The sequence below is a fragment of the Pelophylax lessonae genome (assembly GCF_965119305.1).
Source record: "Pelophylax lessonae genome assembly, chromosome: 8".
In the NCBI taxonomy this organism is placed as follows: Eukaryota; Metazoa; Chordata; class Amphibia; order Anura; family Ranidae; genus Pelophylax; species Pelophylax lessonae.
Window position 1 is genome coordinate 276,461,568 of NC_138775.1, and position 16,594 is coordinate 276,478,161.

Here is a 16,594-nt window from a genome sequence, read left to right on the forward strand (position 1 = left end):
TTTTTTTTAAATCCTTGCAATGTACAGAGATCACCCAGAGGGGAATGTATATTTCTCAACAAAAGTGGAGTTACGCTTTAAAAGTCTTACAAAAAGGGAATAATGGTACCAAACACAGAGGTGCATCTGATAATACCATACAGTCAGAGCAGAACAGATCACAGCTTGTTACAAATACAGAAATAATAAATGGAGAAAAAGTGTATCTGGCATGTAATAAACGGAAGGCAACAATTATTTTTGGGTATTAGTTGTGCATATTGATTTCTAATAGCATATGATTATGTTTTATCAATTATGTATTAATTATGTGCACTGATATATGTTTGTTTGATTATAAGAAGAGAGTTGCAAATATTTTCTTATTTAAGGGGACAGCACACTTTATTCATGTAGAATTGCATTGGGTCCAGTATTCAGGATATATACGTTGCAACAGTCCCGTGATCACAGCTAACCAAGTGCAAGGTTTCATTTTAAATAAGAAGCTTTTGGGGGGGGGTCTACTTTTTTTTTCTAGGTTCAATCAGTGCCAATACATGGAGGTTTAGCTAAATTCTAAGACAAAAACAATCTGGAAATTAGGGAAGAGTGAAAAAAAAAAAAAAAACACGGTAAAAAAAAAAAAAAAAAAAAGAGCCTGAGAAAAGGCAGGGAAGTGGGTTCTGGAATGGGGAAGGATGGAATTAACTTAGAGTATGTGTTCAATGGCTTTTTTAATTGGTCTGTGATCATTCTTGAGTCAATTGTTATTAGTTTGTTAAACAATGCTTATAGTTTATTTTAGTCTTCAGTCTATTTTCATCTCTTTTCTGCTTTCTTTTTCAGTACTCACTAAGCAAAACTGTAAAAGATCAATTGATACCGCACTTTCAGCCACATTAAATCAGATTTTATTCACAGAAACCAGATGGATCATTGTAACGTTTTATCCAAACCATGAAATTATCAAAACTGTTGGTGGAAGTTTGTTTAGACCCATTTAATCATTTTGTGATCAAAGAATTAGAAAAAGTGTTTGGAAATGAGAAAAATCGCAGGACCAGTTTTCAGTAAAAAGACATAAAAAAGGCCTTGTGCACGTACCCATGGCCGTCCCGTTATTTTAAAGAACAAGATTTAGAACAAGAGCCATTGTTTGGTCCCCTAAACAAGCTGCCATGCAAAACTGATGTTGGCTGGGAACAGTTGGAGAAAAACATGACACCCCACCTAATCTGTAACTAAAAGCCACATATTGTATGCAAAAATAGAAAGAATTGTGGACACCACATCTTATCTGTAATTCATAATATCAAAAGTATATATATGAACAATTTCATAGTGTATATATGTAAAAAAAAATGACCCCATATTGCCTGTAAGAAAGCTTCCATTTATTGGGTTTAGCAATAGTCACAGAGAAAATGAGCTTCCCAATTAATTAGGAACTTGTAGCCTTAGTGAGATAAACTATAAAAGCAGGCATCTGAATGACTGGACCTATATCACTGAGGATGAAACCTATTTATCAGGAGCTTATGACATTACAAGGGCCATTCCCATTGTGCAGCCTAATGAGACAGCAAAAGAAACAGGAAGCAAGGTGATTCTTCTCACCCTGTCAAGTACACCTCCATCTCTGGCTATTTTTAAAAGGCGGATTGTATGGTTTGTAATGAACACTTGAGAGAAGCTTTACGGTGATCTGGTGCATCACTAATATTTGACCAATATTCCAAAATAACAGCCAATTATTGTTCCTACTTTTCATATACATCATCTTTGTGTGCTTACCTGCCATATTAATGTAATATTGTCTCCCTTCTGTAGATGATTATTTTGCACAATTCTCCAAAATTCGGGCCCCTTTACAGGTGCTGAAACATACGTAAATGTATTTATTACTTATTATATTTCATTATTTGAAATTCCACCTTTTTAACCCTCCTTAGTAAATAAAGAAATCATACTACCTCTGATATCCTTGATGGTTAGACTAATAGGATCACTCCAGTCACTCCAGTACCCTGATACATTCAAACCTCTACAGCGGACTTGAACAGAGTATGATTCACAGGCGTCCACTTCTTCTATGATGATCGATTCATTAATATATATATCTAGAACCTGGAAAATGTATTGGATTGTTTTGTATGTTTCATGTAACACTGAGAGCCTACTGTGAAAAAAATATTTAATGTCTTCATATGAAGGTATTGTGATCAGATACAGTACTGGCTCCTTGGACCTGTTGCTTTCTCTAACTAAAATCACAGTTTAATCTCCTTGTGGGTCATAACTAGTCAAGCTTGGGTCTAACCTGGATAGTCCAGTGTAAATCCTTAAAATCTGATTTGTAATTGCTTAAGACTTCTATCACAATGCGCAACTCCAAAGTTGCATGAATTCAAGTATGACTTTGGAGCGCGACTTTGACTTGACTTTATACTCTCTGGATCAAAGTGACATGACAAGGTGCATCAAAGTATTGCAGGCACCTTTTCAAAGTTGCTGTGAACCGGTGCAATTGAAAAGAATTGGCTGTGACCTGTCTTGTGACTTTGATGTTCAAAGTTGCATGACAAGTCACACAAGTGTTAATGGAGCCTAAAAGTAACTCTGTATCTGGCTGTGTGGAAATTCAAGAAAACAATTCCATGTATTTGTGATAAATGCAAAAGGGGAATTTTTGGAATCTGACATAAGCCTACCTCTTAAAGGTTCTGAGCACATCTATTGAGGTCAATTAATATATACATTTTATTGTTAAAAGTATTGGGACGCCTGCCTTCACACGCACATGAACTTTAATGGCATCCCAGTCTTAGTCGGTAGGGGTTAATATTGAGCTGGCCCACCGTTTGCAACTAGAACAGCTTCAACTCTTCTGGGAAGGCTGTCCACAAGGTTTAGGAGTGTGTCTATGGGAATATTTGACCATTCTTCCAGAAGCGCATTTGTGAGGTCAGGCACTGATGTTCGACGAGAAGGCCTGCCTCGCAGTCCCTGCTCTAATTCATCACAAAACAGGTTCTGTCGGGTTGAGGTCAGGATTCTGTGCAGACCACTAAAGTTCCTTTACCCCAAATTCACTCATCCATGTCTTTATGGACCTTGCTTTGTGCACTGGTCCAAATCATTTGGTGGAGGGGGGATTATGTTGGGTTGTTTTTCAGGGGTTGAGCTTGGTCCCTTAGTTCCTGTGAAGGGAACTCCTAAAGTGTCAGAATACCAAGACATTTTGGACAATTTCATGCTCCCAACTTTGTGGGAACCGTTTAGGGATGTCCCCTTCCTGTTTCAACATGAAATGCGCACCAGTGCACAAAGCAAGGTCCATAAAGACATGGATGAGTGTTCCCAGAGCCGAGACTCTATACCAGGCCTTCAGTTCCAACATCAGTGCCTGACCTCACAAATGCGCTTCTGGAAGAATGGTCAAACATTCCCATAGACACACTCTTAAACCTTGTGGACAGCTTTCCCAGAAGAGTTGTAGCTGTTATAGCTGCAAAGGGTGGGTCAACTCAATATTGAACCCTACGGACTAAGACTGGGATGCCATTAAATTTCATGTGCGTGTAAAGGCAGGCATTCCAATACTTTTGAAAATACAGTGTATACAGATGCCGATTTGTCCAGTCAGTGTAGAATCAAACAATTTATAAATTACCACTGCCAGGATTTTGGAATTGTATGAGTCTTCAAAAGCCTGGAAAGATCTCCTTCTAAATATTTCTAAATAAAACTTTTTTGAAAGGAAGATTCTTCTTGTGTGAGCATTGCTGCTTCTGACCATTGGAGGAGTTAATCTGCAAAACACCGGGGGTTGACTTACTAAAACTGGAGAGTAAAAAATCTGGTGCAGATCTGCATGGTAGCCAATCAGCTTCTAACTTCAGCTTGCTCAATTAGGTTTTGGCAATAAAACCTGGAAGCCAATTGGTTTTTCATGCAGAGCTGCACCAGATTTTTGCATTCATACGAGCTGACAACAAATCTGTCTCAACTACTACTACAACTGTTTCTTCTGAATATATCCCAACTGTGTCCCCAAAATGATACTTCCTATAAGAAGAAAACCAGTACCTTCCATCCGCCTTCTTGCCTCTTTATGCGGTAGCGAACCTGGTAGTGCAAGTCAAAGACAGCGAACCTCGGCCGTGTCCACATTACCAGTAAATATCCCGTGCCCACTGTCATCTCAGCCTGGATGTTGGATGGAGCATATGGCTTCACTAAAAAAAAAAACACATTTTATTTTCTTAAACGGTTTTAACTGATTTTTTTTTTTTTTTCAAACAGCGCACGTGTCTTCCTATTTTTATTTTTCACATAAAGTTCCACAATAAAAAGGAATTGATTTTGGTGAGTGAAGCACTGTTTATCTGGGTCTGTTGACATATTTGATGACACTTGATTGGTAATAGATATGTGGAGCCAATATATTGTCATTATGTAAGGACTTAAATTCAATATATATCTATATAAATATAATAATCATATGTTTATATATATATATATTATATAATATATATATAACATATTATATATATATATATATATATATATATATATATATATATATATAATATATACATATATCTATATAAATATAATAATCATATGTTTATATATATATATATATATTATATAATATATATAACATATTATATATATATATATATATATATATATATATATACACAAAATATATATATTTATATATATATATTTAATACTATGCTTAGATTTCAGCCTTGGAGTTATTTTTATGTGATGCCTATTGTTGTGCTCTCACTTAATTGTTTTATGTGTTTCTTTTTGTTTTCTTCTAAAAAATGTAATAAAAAGAATTTCTAAAAGAAAAAAAAAAGAAAAGAAATTGATTTATTAGGATAATATTGAGTAGACATGTGCAGAACAAAAAAATTTGTTTCGTTACGATTCGTAATTTGTACAAATTTTTCTAGTTAAATGCGTTTAATTTGTTTGATTTGTTTTCAGTTTATTCGTATTTGAATCGATTCAAATTTTCCAAATTCTAATTCTAATATTTTTCTAATTCGAATAAGTTTTCAAACTCGAATTGGAAACATTTTCGAAGTCGAAAAGTTTTCAAATGTGAAAAGTTTTCGGATTTGAAAAGTTTTCGATTTTTTTTTCAATTTCCAAAGACCATAAAATAGAAAAGAATATAAAAGAATAGAATAGAAAAAATATAATAGAATAGAAAGAATATAACCATTTCCCAAAATTTAAATAGAATCAATTTGAATCTAAATAGAATGTTTATTCTGTTCTATTTTTTTCTATTCTATTCTTTTCATTTCTATTCTGTTCAAATTCTAATTTATTCTATTTAAAATTTGAATTTGAAGATGGTTATATTCGTTCTATTCTGTTCCATTCTAGTCTGTTGTTTTTTTCTATACTATTCTGTTATTTTCTAATCTGTTCTTTTTGAGTTTTGGGAAACGGTTATATTCTTTCTGTTCTATTTTCTTTACTTTTCTATTTTTTCTATTCTATTCTCTTGTTTGTCTTTTTTTTTATTATTTTCTTTTCTATTCTATTATAGTCTATTCTATTCTTTTGTATTCTATTTTTTTCATATGTATTCAAATTCAAATTTATTCTATTTGAAATTTGAATTCCAGAAGATGGTTATATTCTTTTTATTTTATTCTATTCTATTTTATTTCTATTATACTCCTTTACTTTCTATTCTATTTTATTTTCTTAGGGAATTGGAAAACAAATCGAAAACTATTCAAATTCGAAAACTTTTCAAATTCAAAGTTTTTCGAATTTGAAAACTATTCAAAATTGATTTGAAAACTATTTGAATCGATTCGAATTTCGTCGGAATTCTTTTGGTTATTTTTTCTTTTCTTTTAAATTTGGTACTATTGTAATTCGAAAATGGAAAATTTGTCCGAATTTCAATTTGGAATGAAAAGAAATGCACATGTCCAATATTGAGCGCCGTGGGACAAGTCAGACCTAACACAGACATGTACAAATGGCAGGCAATGTAGTCATCTAAAAAGTTGATACTATTCGGACAGATTTTGGTTGTTAAGGGGTTTCGCAGACCTTGGTTCTTTCACACAGGCAGTCAGGTGGAGGTAAAAACAGTAGGTTGAGCCCTAGTTTTACTGATGCACAACCCTTAAAGTAGGTAATAGACATGTGTGGTTCGTTTAGCTCCGAATCGAAATTTGGACACTTGTTTGTTTTTGGAAAATTATGTGTCCAAATTACAATAGTAACGAACTTAAACAAATCCAAAATAATGAATCAAAATTTCAGACGATAATCTAATTTGAATAGTTTTCTAATTGAATTTGAATTTCCAAAGATAATAAAATAGAATTGAAAATAAAAGAATTGAATAGAAAAAAAAAATAGTATATAATATACTAGAGTAAAACAGAACAAAAAAGAATAGAAAATAAAAGAACAGAATAAAACAGAATAGAAAATAAAGGAATATAATGAAAAATAGAAAATAATAAAATAAAATAGAAAGAATATAACCATGTTCTGAAATTCTAATAGGATATAAAATAATAGAATAAAATAGAAAAGAATAGAATACAAAAATAAAATAATAGAATGGAAAAGAATAGAATAGAAAGAATAGAAAAATATAACTGTTAGAATAAATTTGAATTTAAATAGAATAGAAAAGAATATAATATAATATAATATAATAGAAAAGAAAAGAATAGAATAGAAAAGATTAGAATAGAAAAAAACAATAGAATATAATGGAATAGAAAGAATATAACCATCTTCCAAAATTCGAATTTCTAATAGAATAAATTAGATTTTTAATGGAATTCAATTCGAATGGCATTTGAATTATAAAAAATGTAATCGACCCAAATAAGAATATGCAAAACTAATTCTATAAAAAAGAGAATTAAATGTATTAAACAAATTTATGTAAATGATGAACTGAAAAGAAACACGTTTTTTTGGTCTGCACATGTCTAGTAGGTAGTTGGCGGTTTGTCATGTCCTCCAAGTTTCCCTCCCCTTGGGCGCCAAGCAAGGGTCACATGAGAGGCCTACCCCGGGTTTGAGTTCTTCTGGGCACCTTGTACAGGGTCACTTTACTAGACTATGGATATCTTTGCTTTGTGTCATCTTCATCAATGCCCTGGGACAAGGCTGAGGCTGCTGTGGGGGAATAGATGGCCTTCAGGCTGGCCTCTACTCTTAGATATTACACCATGCACACTGGCACACCAACTGTTCTCCAGTTACCTCTCGGTTCCCCGTGACAATGTACACCGTCTCTGTAATCTACATTTGGGACAATTTCCCTTTTATATCACACAGGACCAGTGGGCCGAACTGAGAGAAGAACTCGCAGAAAAGACCAAAGAACCAGGAAAGGCATTAACTCCTACCCCATGGCGGGGACAGCACCTATCTAACTAATTCAACCAGCTTACAAACCGCTCACCTAAATTCTACCATTACAGCCGGAAGGGGCTGTACACTTGCCATTGCTGCAGCAAATTTTACTTACTTTCTAAAGTTCATCAGACTACACTTCCTGTTAAATGCACCCATTAAAGTAACAAAAAAGCATTTTTCAACAATGAGCTAAATGCTTACCTTGTCGTTGCAGTGCGTTATTTTAATACAAAATTTTCTTTGAGATTAAAACAAGAAAGACATTCAGGAAGTGGTAGGATCACCTCCTGGACGCCTGGCAGCTGCTGCTATGCCTCCCTCTGGAAAGTGATCCATTGCAGACCACTTTATAGAGGGTGCTAGGCATTGTCACCAGTGTGAAAGAGCCCTTAGTGCCTTGGGGCCCCTGCAAACACTAATCTTTTTTCCCTATTCCCTGTTTTTGCAGTGATCTCTAGGAGTCTCATGTAATTTCTCTCTAGTTTTCATACCGTCTTCTGAAGCGTGTTTCCAACAACTCCTGTAACATGTTCACAGTCTCTGAAAGCCTCCTGCAGCATGTCTGCAGTCTCTGACCATCTCTTGTATCATGTCTGCACTCTCTGACCATCTCTTGTATCATGTCTGCAGTCTCTGACCATCTCCTGTACCATATCCACAGTCTCTGACCCTCTCTTGTATCATGTCAGCAGTCTCTGACCATCTCTTGTATCATTTCAGCAGTCTCTGACCATCTCCTGTATCATGTCTGTAGTCTCTGACCATCTCTTGTATCATGCCAGCAGTCTCTGACCATCTCTTGTATCATGCCAGCAGTCTCTGACCATCTCTTGTATCATGCCAGCAGTCTCTAACCATCTCTTGTATCATGTCTGTAGTCTCTGACAATCTCTTGTATCATGTCCGCAGTCTAGGGATGCCACCGTATTTCTTCAAACCAAACCCGAACACTTTAGCCACTAAGGGCGAATGCTGTGGACTCTGGTGTAAAGGGGAATTCTGATGTAAGGGGGTTTCTGCTCACCAAAGCCTCTGCTTACTTTAGAATGTCCATTATTCCCCCTTAAATCAGGGTTCACAAAGCCCCCTTACATCAGAGTCCACAAAGCACCCCTTACATTTGGGTCCCCCTTACATTAGTGTACTCACTCGCTCGGAGGCAGGAGAGTGAAGTGAAGGGGAGGGGGAGACTTCAGTTACATACAGTGGATGGTGAGCTCACTCACCCAAGGATGGATGCTCATGCATCAATATCTTTCATCCACAATGTATCTGCTTGCTGCTGGGCTTAAAATATCCAGCCCACAATCCCTTTCCTGAGGCACAGAGTGATTGAAGAGTGGGCGGACACTGGACAGACAGAGAGGTAGGGTCAGGAGGAGGAGGAGCAGACCAAGCCCTCTCTCCTCTCCTGTCCATGTATGGGGGTGGGGCCCATGCACACACGTTTGCACTTGGCAGTTGTGGTACTAGGTTACTTGGGGAGCCAAAGTCCATTCTGAATAATGTGGCCAGGTTTCAGGATCCTGGACAGGTGGCAACCCTACCGCAGTCTCTGATGATCTCTTGTTGCATGTCTGCAGTCTCTGACCATCTCTTGTATCATGTCTGCAGTCTCTGACCATCTCTTTTATCATGTTTTCACTCTCTGACCATCTCTTGTATCATGCCCATGGTCTTTGAGTACATCCTGTTGGGTCTGCTGTCTGACACTAAATATTCACTAAATTTTAAGTGCAGCCCTTTGATGATGTTGAGGGCCAGGCTTGAGGCCCCCCACACCAAATAAATCGACCACCACTGCCTTAGTATTAAAAAAAAAAACTGCTATGTTGAGCTTCCACTTCCCACCAGCAGGTGGCAACAAGCACAAAGATATTTTTTTGTATGAGAACTTAAAATAATTTTTCCACTTTTCAAAAATGTTTTAGAAATTGGCACAAATTTTCTCCCTAAAAAAATGTTTATCCTGTTTAATTTTTCTTAATTTCTTTTTAGATGAATACATTTGTAATCTCAGCTTAACACCTATTCATTTATCAGGATGTTCATTTATTGTTTTTTAATAAAATGTATTTCTATTTTCAAAAAAAAAAAAAACATTTCTGTATAATTACAGTTATCCTTTAATTAAAAAGAAAATTTATAAAAAGGTAAATGTATTCATATTTAGAGCATTACAAATCCTAGGGCTACATATTTCCTTCTAATGTAGTGTATGCGCACTGCGGTCCCATGGCCTGGAAGCTGATGGGTGTACAGGACAAGATGGCTGGACTTCGGGTACATTCTGCAAAGAGTATCGATTCAGTGTAAAGCAAATGAAATCATCACTTACCTACATCTCTGGGAATGACGCAGACAGGTATAGACTGTAGCCGCCCCAGAGGATGTTGTATTTCCACCCACATGGTGTAACTGAATATGGCTTTAATTGTGCTAAAAACACATTTGTAAAATCCGTCCTCCTGCAATGTGCAGCTTTTCTCAGCAGAGTCGCCGTATCTTATATCCGTCTCAATACAGTAACTCAAATCCCTATAAAAAAAAGTTGAAGAATATCACTTATTTGTGCATTTGTGAAAAAAAATAAAATAAATATATATAAATATATATATATATATATATATATATATATATATATATATATATATATCAGAGCTGTCGGTCCTGTCAAACTGCATGTACATTTGTTCTGTGCGAATGGGGGCAAAATTTAATGTTTTTAGGCTATTTTCCCTCTAGGTCAGATGTTATTCATTCATTGGGAATAGAGTGGATCACACTCCGCAAAAGTTTCAGACAGGTGTGAAGAAATGCTGTAAAGTAAGGATGCTTTCAAAAATATATATTTTAATTGTTTATTTTTATCAATTTAGAAAATTTTAAGTTAGTGAATGAAGGATAAACCCAAATCAAATCAATATTTGGTGTGACTACCCTTTGGCTTCAAACCAGAATTGATGCTGGTTTGAAGCCAAAGTGGTTTGATTTGGATTTATCTTCTGTCTAACTTTCCATTTTCTAAATTGATAAAAATAAACAATTAAAATACATATTTTTGAAATAGCATCAATTCTTACACTTGCACACTTTGTACAGGGATTTTTGCAGGATTAGAGTCAGGTGTGTGACTAACTAATTATATCAAGCAGGTGCTATGATCAATAATTTCATATGTAGGCTGAAACGCAGTCATTTACTGAAACAGCTGTGTAGGCAGGGGCAGACTTGTAACTTTCAGCAGGGGCAAGTACAAACCAGAGGCCCATGGTGCAGTGACTCCCCCCCCCCCCCCTCCCACTCTCCCTCTTTTTGTCCTTCTCCTGACTCCCATTCCAGGCTGAAGTCCTGCTCCAGGTACTCTCTACTCACCAGCAGAATCCGGTTCCCAACCTGGCCAGCAGGGGGCGGGTGGGGGGAGCTGGGACAGCTCAGTTGGGACTGGCCAGGAGAGGAGAATCTCAAGTGAGGCATGGAACTGGCCCCTGCTCAGACAGTTTACACCATCCATGCTGGGGAGGGAGGCCTGCGCTCTGTCCTTGTCTTCATCACGCCCTCAGTAGGTAAGTGGCAGAGACTTTTTACTTCTCTTCACCAGGGATCCTTAAGGCATGTCTGTGGCGGAAGAGGTGCAGCATTTTTACAGGACATTAGAGCGACCCAGGGGGCAATTGCCCCCCCTGTCCCCTGGCCCAGTCCTCCCCTGTGTGTAGGAGGCTTAAAACTGGGTGAGGAACAGCCAAACTCTGCTACTTAGGTGAGGTTGTGGAAGTCAGTTTCATGTCACAGGCCATACAACATGGCAAGACTGAGCACAGCAACAAGACACAAGGTAGTTATATTGCATCAGCAAGGTCTTTCCCAGGCAAAGATTCTAAATCAGACTGGGGTTTCAAGATGTGCCATTCAAGCTCTTTTGAAGAGGCACAAAGAAACGGGCAATGTTGAGCGCCATAGACACAGTAGTCAGCCAAGGAAACTTAACGCAGCAGATGAAAGTCACATCATGCTTACTTCCCTTCTACATGGCAAGAAGTCCAGCAGTGCCATCAGCACAGAACTGGTGGAAACCAGTGGGCCCCAGGTACACCTATCTACTGTCTGGAGAAGTCTGGCCGGAAGTGTCTTCATGGAAGAATTGCGGCAAAAAAGCCACCATACCTCCGACATGGAAACAAAGCTAAGTGACTCAACTATACACCAAAAAATAGGAAATGGGGTGCAGAAAATTGGCAGTGGGTGCTCTGGATTGATGAGTCAAAATGTGAAATATTTGGCTGTAGAGGCAGTTTGTTGGTGAAGGACTGAGAGCGGTACAATTATATGTTTCTGCGGGCAACTGTGAAGCATGGTGGAGGTTCCCTGCAAGTTTGGGGCATTTCTGCAAATAGAGTTGCAGATTTGGTCAGGACCAATGGTCTCCTCAATGCTGGGAAATACAGGTAGCTACTTATCCATCATCTCATACTATCAGGGAGGTGTGTGATTGGCCCCATACTTATTCTGCAGCAGGACATTGACCTCAAACATACAGCCAATGTCATTAAGAACTATCTTCAGCGCAGGGCAGTATTCCAACATCATAACAACCCCCAACACACCTCCAAGAGGACCACTGACTTGCTAAAGAAGCTGAGGGTAAAGGTGATGAACTGGCCAAGCATGTCTCCAGACCTAAAGCCTATTGAGCATCTGTGGGGCATCCTCAAATGGAAGGTGGAGGAGCGCAAGGTCTCTAACATCCACCAGCTCCGTGATGTCATGGAGGAGTGGAAGAGGACTCCAGTGGCAACCTGTGAAGCTCTGGTGAACTCCATGCCCAAGAGGGGTAGGGCAGTGCTGGAAAATTATGGTGGCCACACAAAATATTGACACTTTGGGCCCAATTTGGACATTTTTTACTTAGGGGTGTACTCACTTTTGTTGCCAGCGATTTAATGGCTGTGTGTTGAGTTATTTTGAGGGGACAGCAAATTTACACTGTTATACAAGCTGTACACTCACTACTTTACATTGTAGCAAAAGTGTCATTTCCTCGGTGTTGTCACATGAAAATAAAATATTTACAAAAATGTGAGGGGGTACTCACTTTTGTGAGATACTGTGTGTGTATATATATATATGCCTTGTTCCATCCTTCTCACGCCTTATGACTTGCGACAAAGTTACATTGTTGCAGTCTGGGCACTGGGGGGGAAAATTGAGGAAATGCTTCCTCCTGCCTGCAGCAGAGGGATGACATAATTTCAGCCTAGGCAAAGTCACTGGATTGGAGCTCATGGATGTTTATTTCATAATGAAACGGTAGAATTTTTCCGATCAATGATATTGTTGTTGGATACTGTGACATGTCAGGAATGAATTTATGTTTTGGAATGTTACTAAAAGACCCCCCCTTAACCAGGCATGTTTTGCTTTCCCTGAGAGGCTAAAAACGACTGCCTGCTCAACCCGATTTAGGATGGAATGCACCATATAACCAGAGACTCTGGTTTCCCAGAATCCTTCTGGAGATGAGCAGCCATCGACATAAAGTACATGTGATCAGTTTATAAGAACAGCCGGTACCCAACCATTATCCATACACAATCAACCTCTTCCCGCTGTCCACTCACTGGTAGGATCGGAATGTCCAGATGCTGTCCTTCAGAGATAAAATGTGCTTGGAACTCCACCTACATGTCATATTTGTGAACGTTCCATCAGTTTCGCACGTGATGCTTATATTAAGATCTGCCAAATAGTCCAAGAAAAGTATATTAGTAGAGAAGGAATTAAGAATTCCAAAGAGCAACCATGACATGCAGAGAATAGTTATTGGGGCAAATAGTTCTACACCAGCTTTATAGGTTTAAAGGGCTTAATCAGGCCCTGGCTTCTTATAGGTCTTAGATACTCTAAGGCAGGGATGGCGAACCTTGGCACCCCAGATGTTTTGGAACTACATTTCCCGCGATGCTCATGTACTCTGCAGTGTAGTTGAGCATCATGGGAAATGTCGCTCCAAAACATCTGGGGTGCCAAGGTTCGCCATCACTGCACTAAGGGCTTGTTTACACTTTAAAATGTGGCACTGAACACGCTTTTTTAAAGCTCTCTGAATGCCAATCAAAGCCCCCATCACAAAATAAAATGGTTAGCTTACAGTCCTGTTCACACATTGCGTTTAGTTTGCTTCGTTTCAAGAATTAGACTGCATGTCTCTTTCTTGGTGCTTCAAAACTTCTTTAAATCCTCCACTTACGGAACGTCCACCGCATATTTACGTTGGTACTTTGACATTAAATACCGGAGTTATGGCAGCATATAGCTTCCATAACCCCGGTATTTTTTTACACGGCAGGCGATCTGCTTTAAATAAATTGGTCCCAGCGGCAGATTCGCCACGGGATCACTTTATTGGGTGGTGGGAGAGGTGCCCCCCCCCCCCGGGTCATTTTCCCCGCTTACCAGAGCCGTCGGTAGCGGGGAAAACAAACTGATCCCCTGTGCTGATGGTCAGGAAGTCGAGTGAGGACAAGATGGCCCCAACTCGACTCTATGCCCTTGGAGGACTGGAGTGACATCAAACGCCGCTTCCCCCCAACTACCTTAAGGCCAAATTATTTATTTTTTCAAATTACATTTTTTTTTTTTTTAATTGCTTTTAACCACTTCCATACAGAGCAGTTACACCCCCTTCCTGCCCAGACCAATTTTCAGCTTTCAGCGCTCTCACACTTTGAATGATATTTACTCAGTCATACAACGCTGTGCCCAATCAAGGACAATAGAAAAAATAAAAAGTAAAATAAATAAGAAAAAAAAACATTTTTTAAACCGTCCCTTCCCTCCGAGTTTGCGCATACGCAAGTCGCACCCTTATAGGTAAATGGTGTTCAAACCACACATGTGATGTATCTCCATGATTGTCAGAGTGAGAGCAATAATTCTAATACTAGACCTCCTCTGTAACTCTAAGCTAGTAACCTGTAAAAACGTTTAAAGCGTCGCCTACAGAGATGTATAGTAACTAAGTAGAACTACTTCACTACTGTACTTAAGTACGGAAAGGCGGTATCTGTACTTTCCTGGAGTATAATTTTTTTCTCCTACTTCCACTTTTACTTCACTACATTTTTTCAATGATTTCAATACTTCTACTCAGATATTTTTTTTGTGCTGCATAGTTACTCGTTACAATTATAAAAATTACCACTGTCAGAACAGTAGATGGCAGGTTTCATGAAGCTCAAAACATGTGTATTATCAGCGCATACGAAAATAAATGCTACTGTATGTATAAATAAAAGCTGCATTTGAAATAATAAAAAACAATATGATGTTCAAACTTTTAAATTCTTTCTTTAATAACTACATAACACAGTACTTGTACTTTTACTTTCAGTACTTGAGTAGCAAAATTTTTAAAAAAACTACTTGCAATACTTAAGTACAAAAAATGTTGAATACTTTAGTACTTCTACTCAAGTCACTTTTTAATTGAGCACTTCCACTTCTACTCAATTCACTTTTTGATTGAGTACTTTTACTCAAGTATGGGTTTTGAGTACTTTATACAACTCTGGTCGCCTATGGAGATTTTGAAGTAACAAAGTTGGTCGCCATTCTACGAGCGTGCGCAATTTTACAGCCTGTCATGTTGGGTATCTATTTACTTGCTGTAATATCATCTTTCACATTGTACAAAAAATTGGGCTATCTACTTTTTTGTCTTTTATTTTTAATTCAAAAAAGTATATTTTTTCCAAAACAATTGTGCTTGTAAGATCGCCGCGCAAATACGGTGTGACATAAAGTATTGCAACAATCTCCATTTTATTCTCTAAGGACTCTGCAAAAAAAAAAAAAAAATGTTATATAATGTTTGGGGGTTTTAAGTGATTTTCTAGCAAAAAAATACTGATTTTAACTTGTAAACAACAAGTGTCAGAAATAGGCCCGGTCCTTAAATGTTTAAGACAACATTCGCTTACGGCACCTGAAGTTTTATAGGTACTGCAGATATGAGATATCCCAGGATATACTTGGAAACCAACAAGCGAACCGGACAGACGTCATCAGCAGTCACTTCCGGGTTCATGTGTATATATTCTGGGAGTGTCTGGGGTAGACGACACATCTGGTATTCAGCGAGGAGCAGCAGGAAGGTGAGCGGTGGTCCGGACTGGAGCAGAGCAACTAACAGACGGCACACATTGTGTGCAACACGACAACACTATAGCAGAAGGTGAATGGGGCTCGGAGAGAGAGGACTGAGTGGCAGAGGATCAGCAGAGCTGGGGGACTGCATCAGGAGAAGCTGGCAATGTCACATATGGTGCACAGCGTGGGAGCAATATAGTGGGAGATGAGCAGGGACCAAAGAGAGGAGGATCAGCAAACCTGGGGATCAGCAGAGTAGGGGATCAGCAGAGCTGGGGCTTACTACTTGAGCACGGAATCTGCTGAACAAGGGTACCAATAAGCTGGGAATCTACTGAACAATGGTATCAATGAGCTGGTGATCTACTGAACAGGAATATTAAATTTTTTTTTTATCCAACTGTGATAAAAAAAAAAAAATACTGTAGCTGCTGACTTTTAATATATAGACACTTACCTGTCCAGGGAGCCTGCGATGTCGGCACCCCAGCCGATTTTCGGATCGGCTACCGGGTGCTGCCACTGCCATTCATTCTAAGGGAAACCGGCAATGAAGCCTTTCAGCTTCACAGCCGGTTCCCTACTGCGCATTCTCGAAGCGCGCTGCGTATTCTCATTGGCTCGGCGGCGGGGGAAGGAGAAATGGGACAGAACTACCGAGGGACGGCGCTGTCTCCCGGGAAGTATGAAAGGGTACCTGTCAAAAACAGGTACCCGTTCCCCCCTGAAAGGTGCCATATGTGGCACCTGGGGGGGGGGGGTAGCAGATGAGTGGAAGTTCCACTTTTGGGTGGAACTCCACTTTAACCACTTTACCACCGGAGGATTTTGCTGTCTTCCGTCCAGGCCACTTTTTGCGATTCGGCGCTGTGCGACTTTAACTGACAAGTGTGCGGTCGTGCGACGCCGTACCCAAACGAAATTTACGTCCTTTTATTCCCACAAACAGAGCTTTCTTTGGTGGTATTTGATCACCTGTGCGATTTTTACTTTTTGCACTATAAACAAAAAAAAAACGTTTATTTTGAAA

The 16,594-nt window shown here is 38.6% G+C and overlaps 1 protein-coding gene across 1 annotated transcript in view; it reads right to left on the bottom strand.

Annotated features, from left to right (window-relative positions):
- The window catches only part of LEPR (leptin receptor), a 180,888-nt gene that overhangs the window by 24,248 nt on the left and 140,046 nt on the right, over window positions 1-16,594 (bottom strand). Inside the window, exons 9-13 of the mRNA XM_082264988.1 lie at window positions 13,035-13,152; window positions 9,755-9,954; window positions 4,072-4,220; window positions 1,956-2,109; window positions 1,777-1,859 (exon numbers count right to left, since the gene is read on the bottom strand). Coding sequence (XP_082121114.1) covers window positions 1,777-1,859; window positions 1,956-2,109; window positions 4,072-4,220; window positions 9,755-9,954; window positions 13,035-13,152 — 704 coding nt within the window. The remainder of the gene's footprint in view (window positions 1-1,776; window positions 1,860-1,955; window positions 2,110-4,071; window positions 4,221-9,754; window positions 9,955-13,034; window positions 13,153-16,594) is intronic.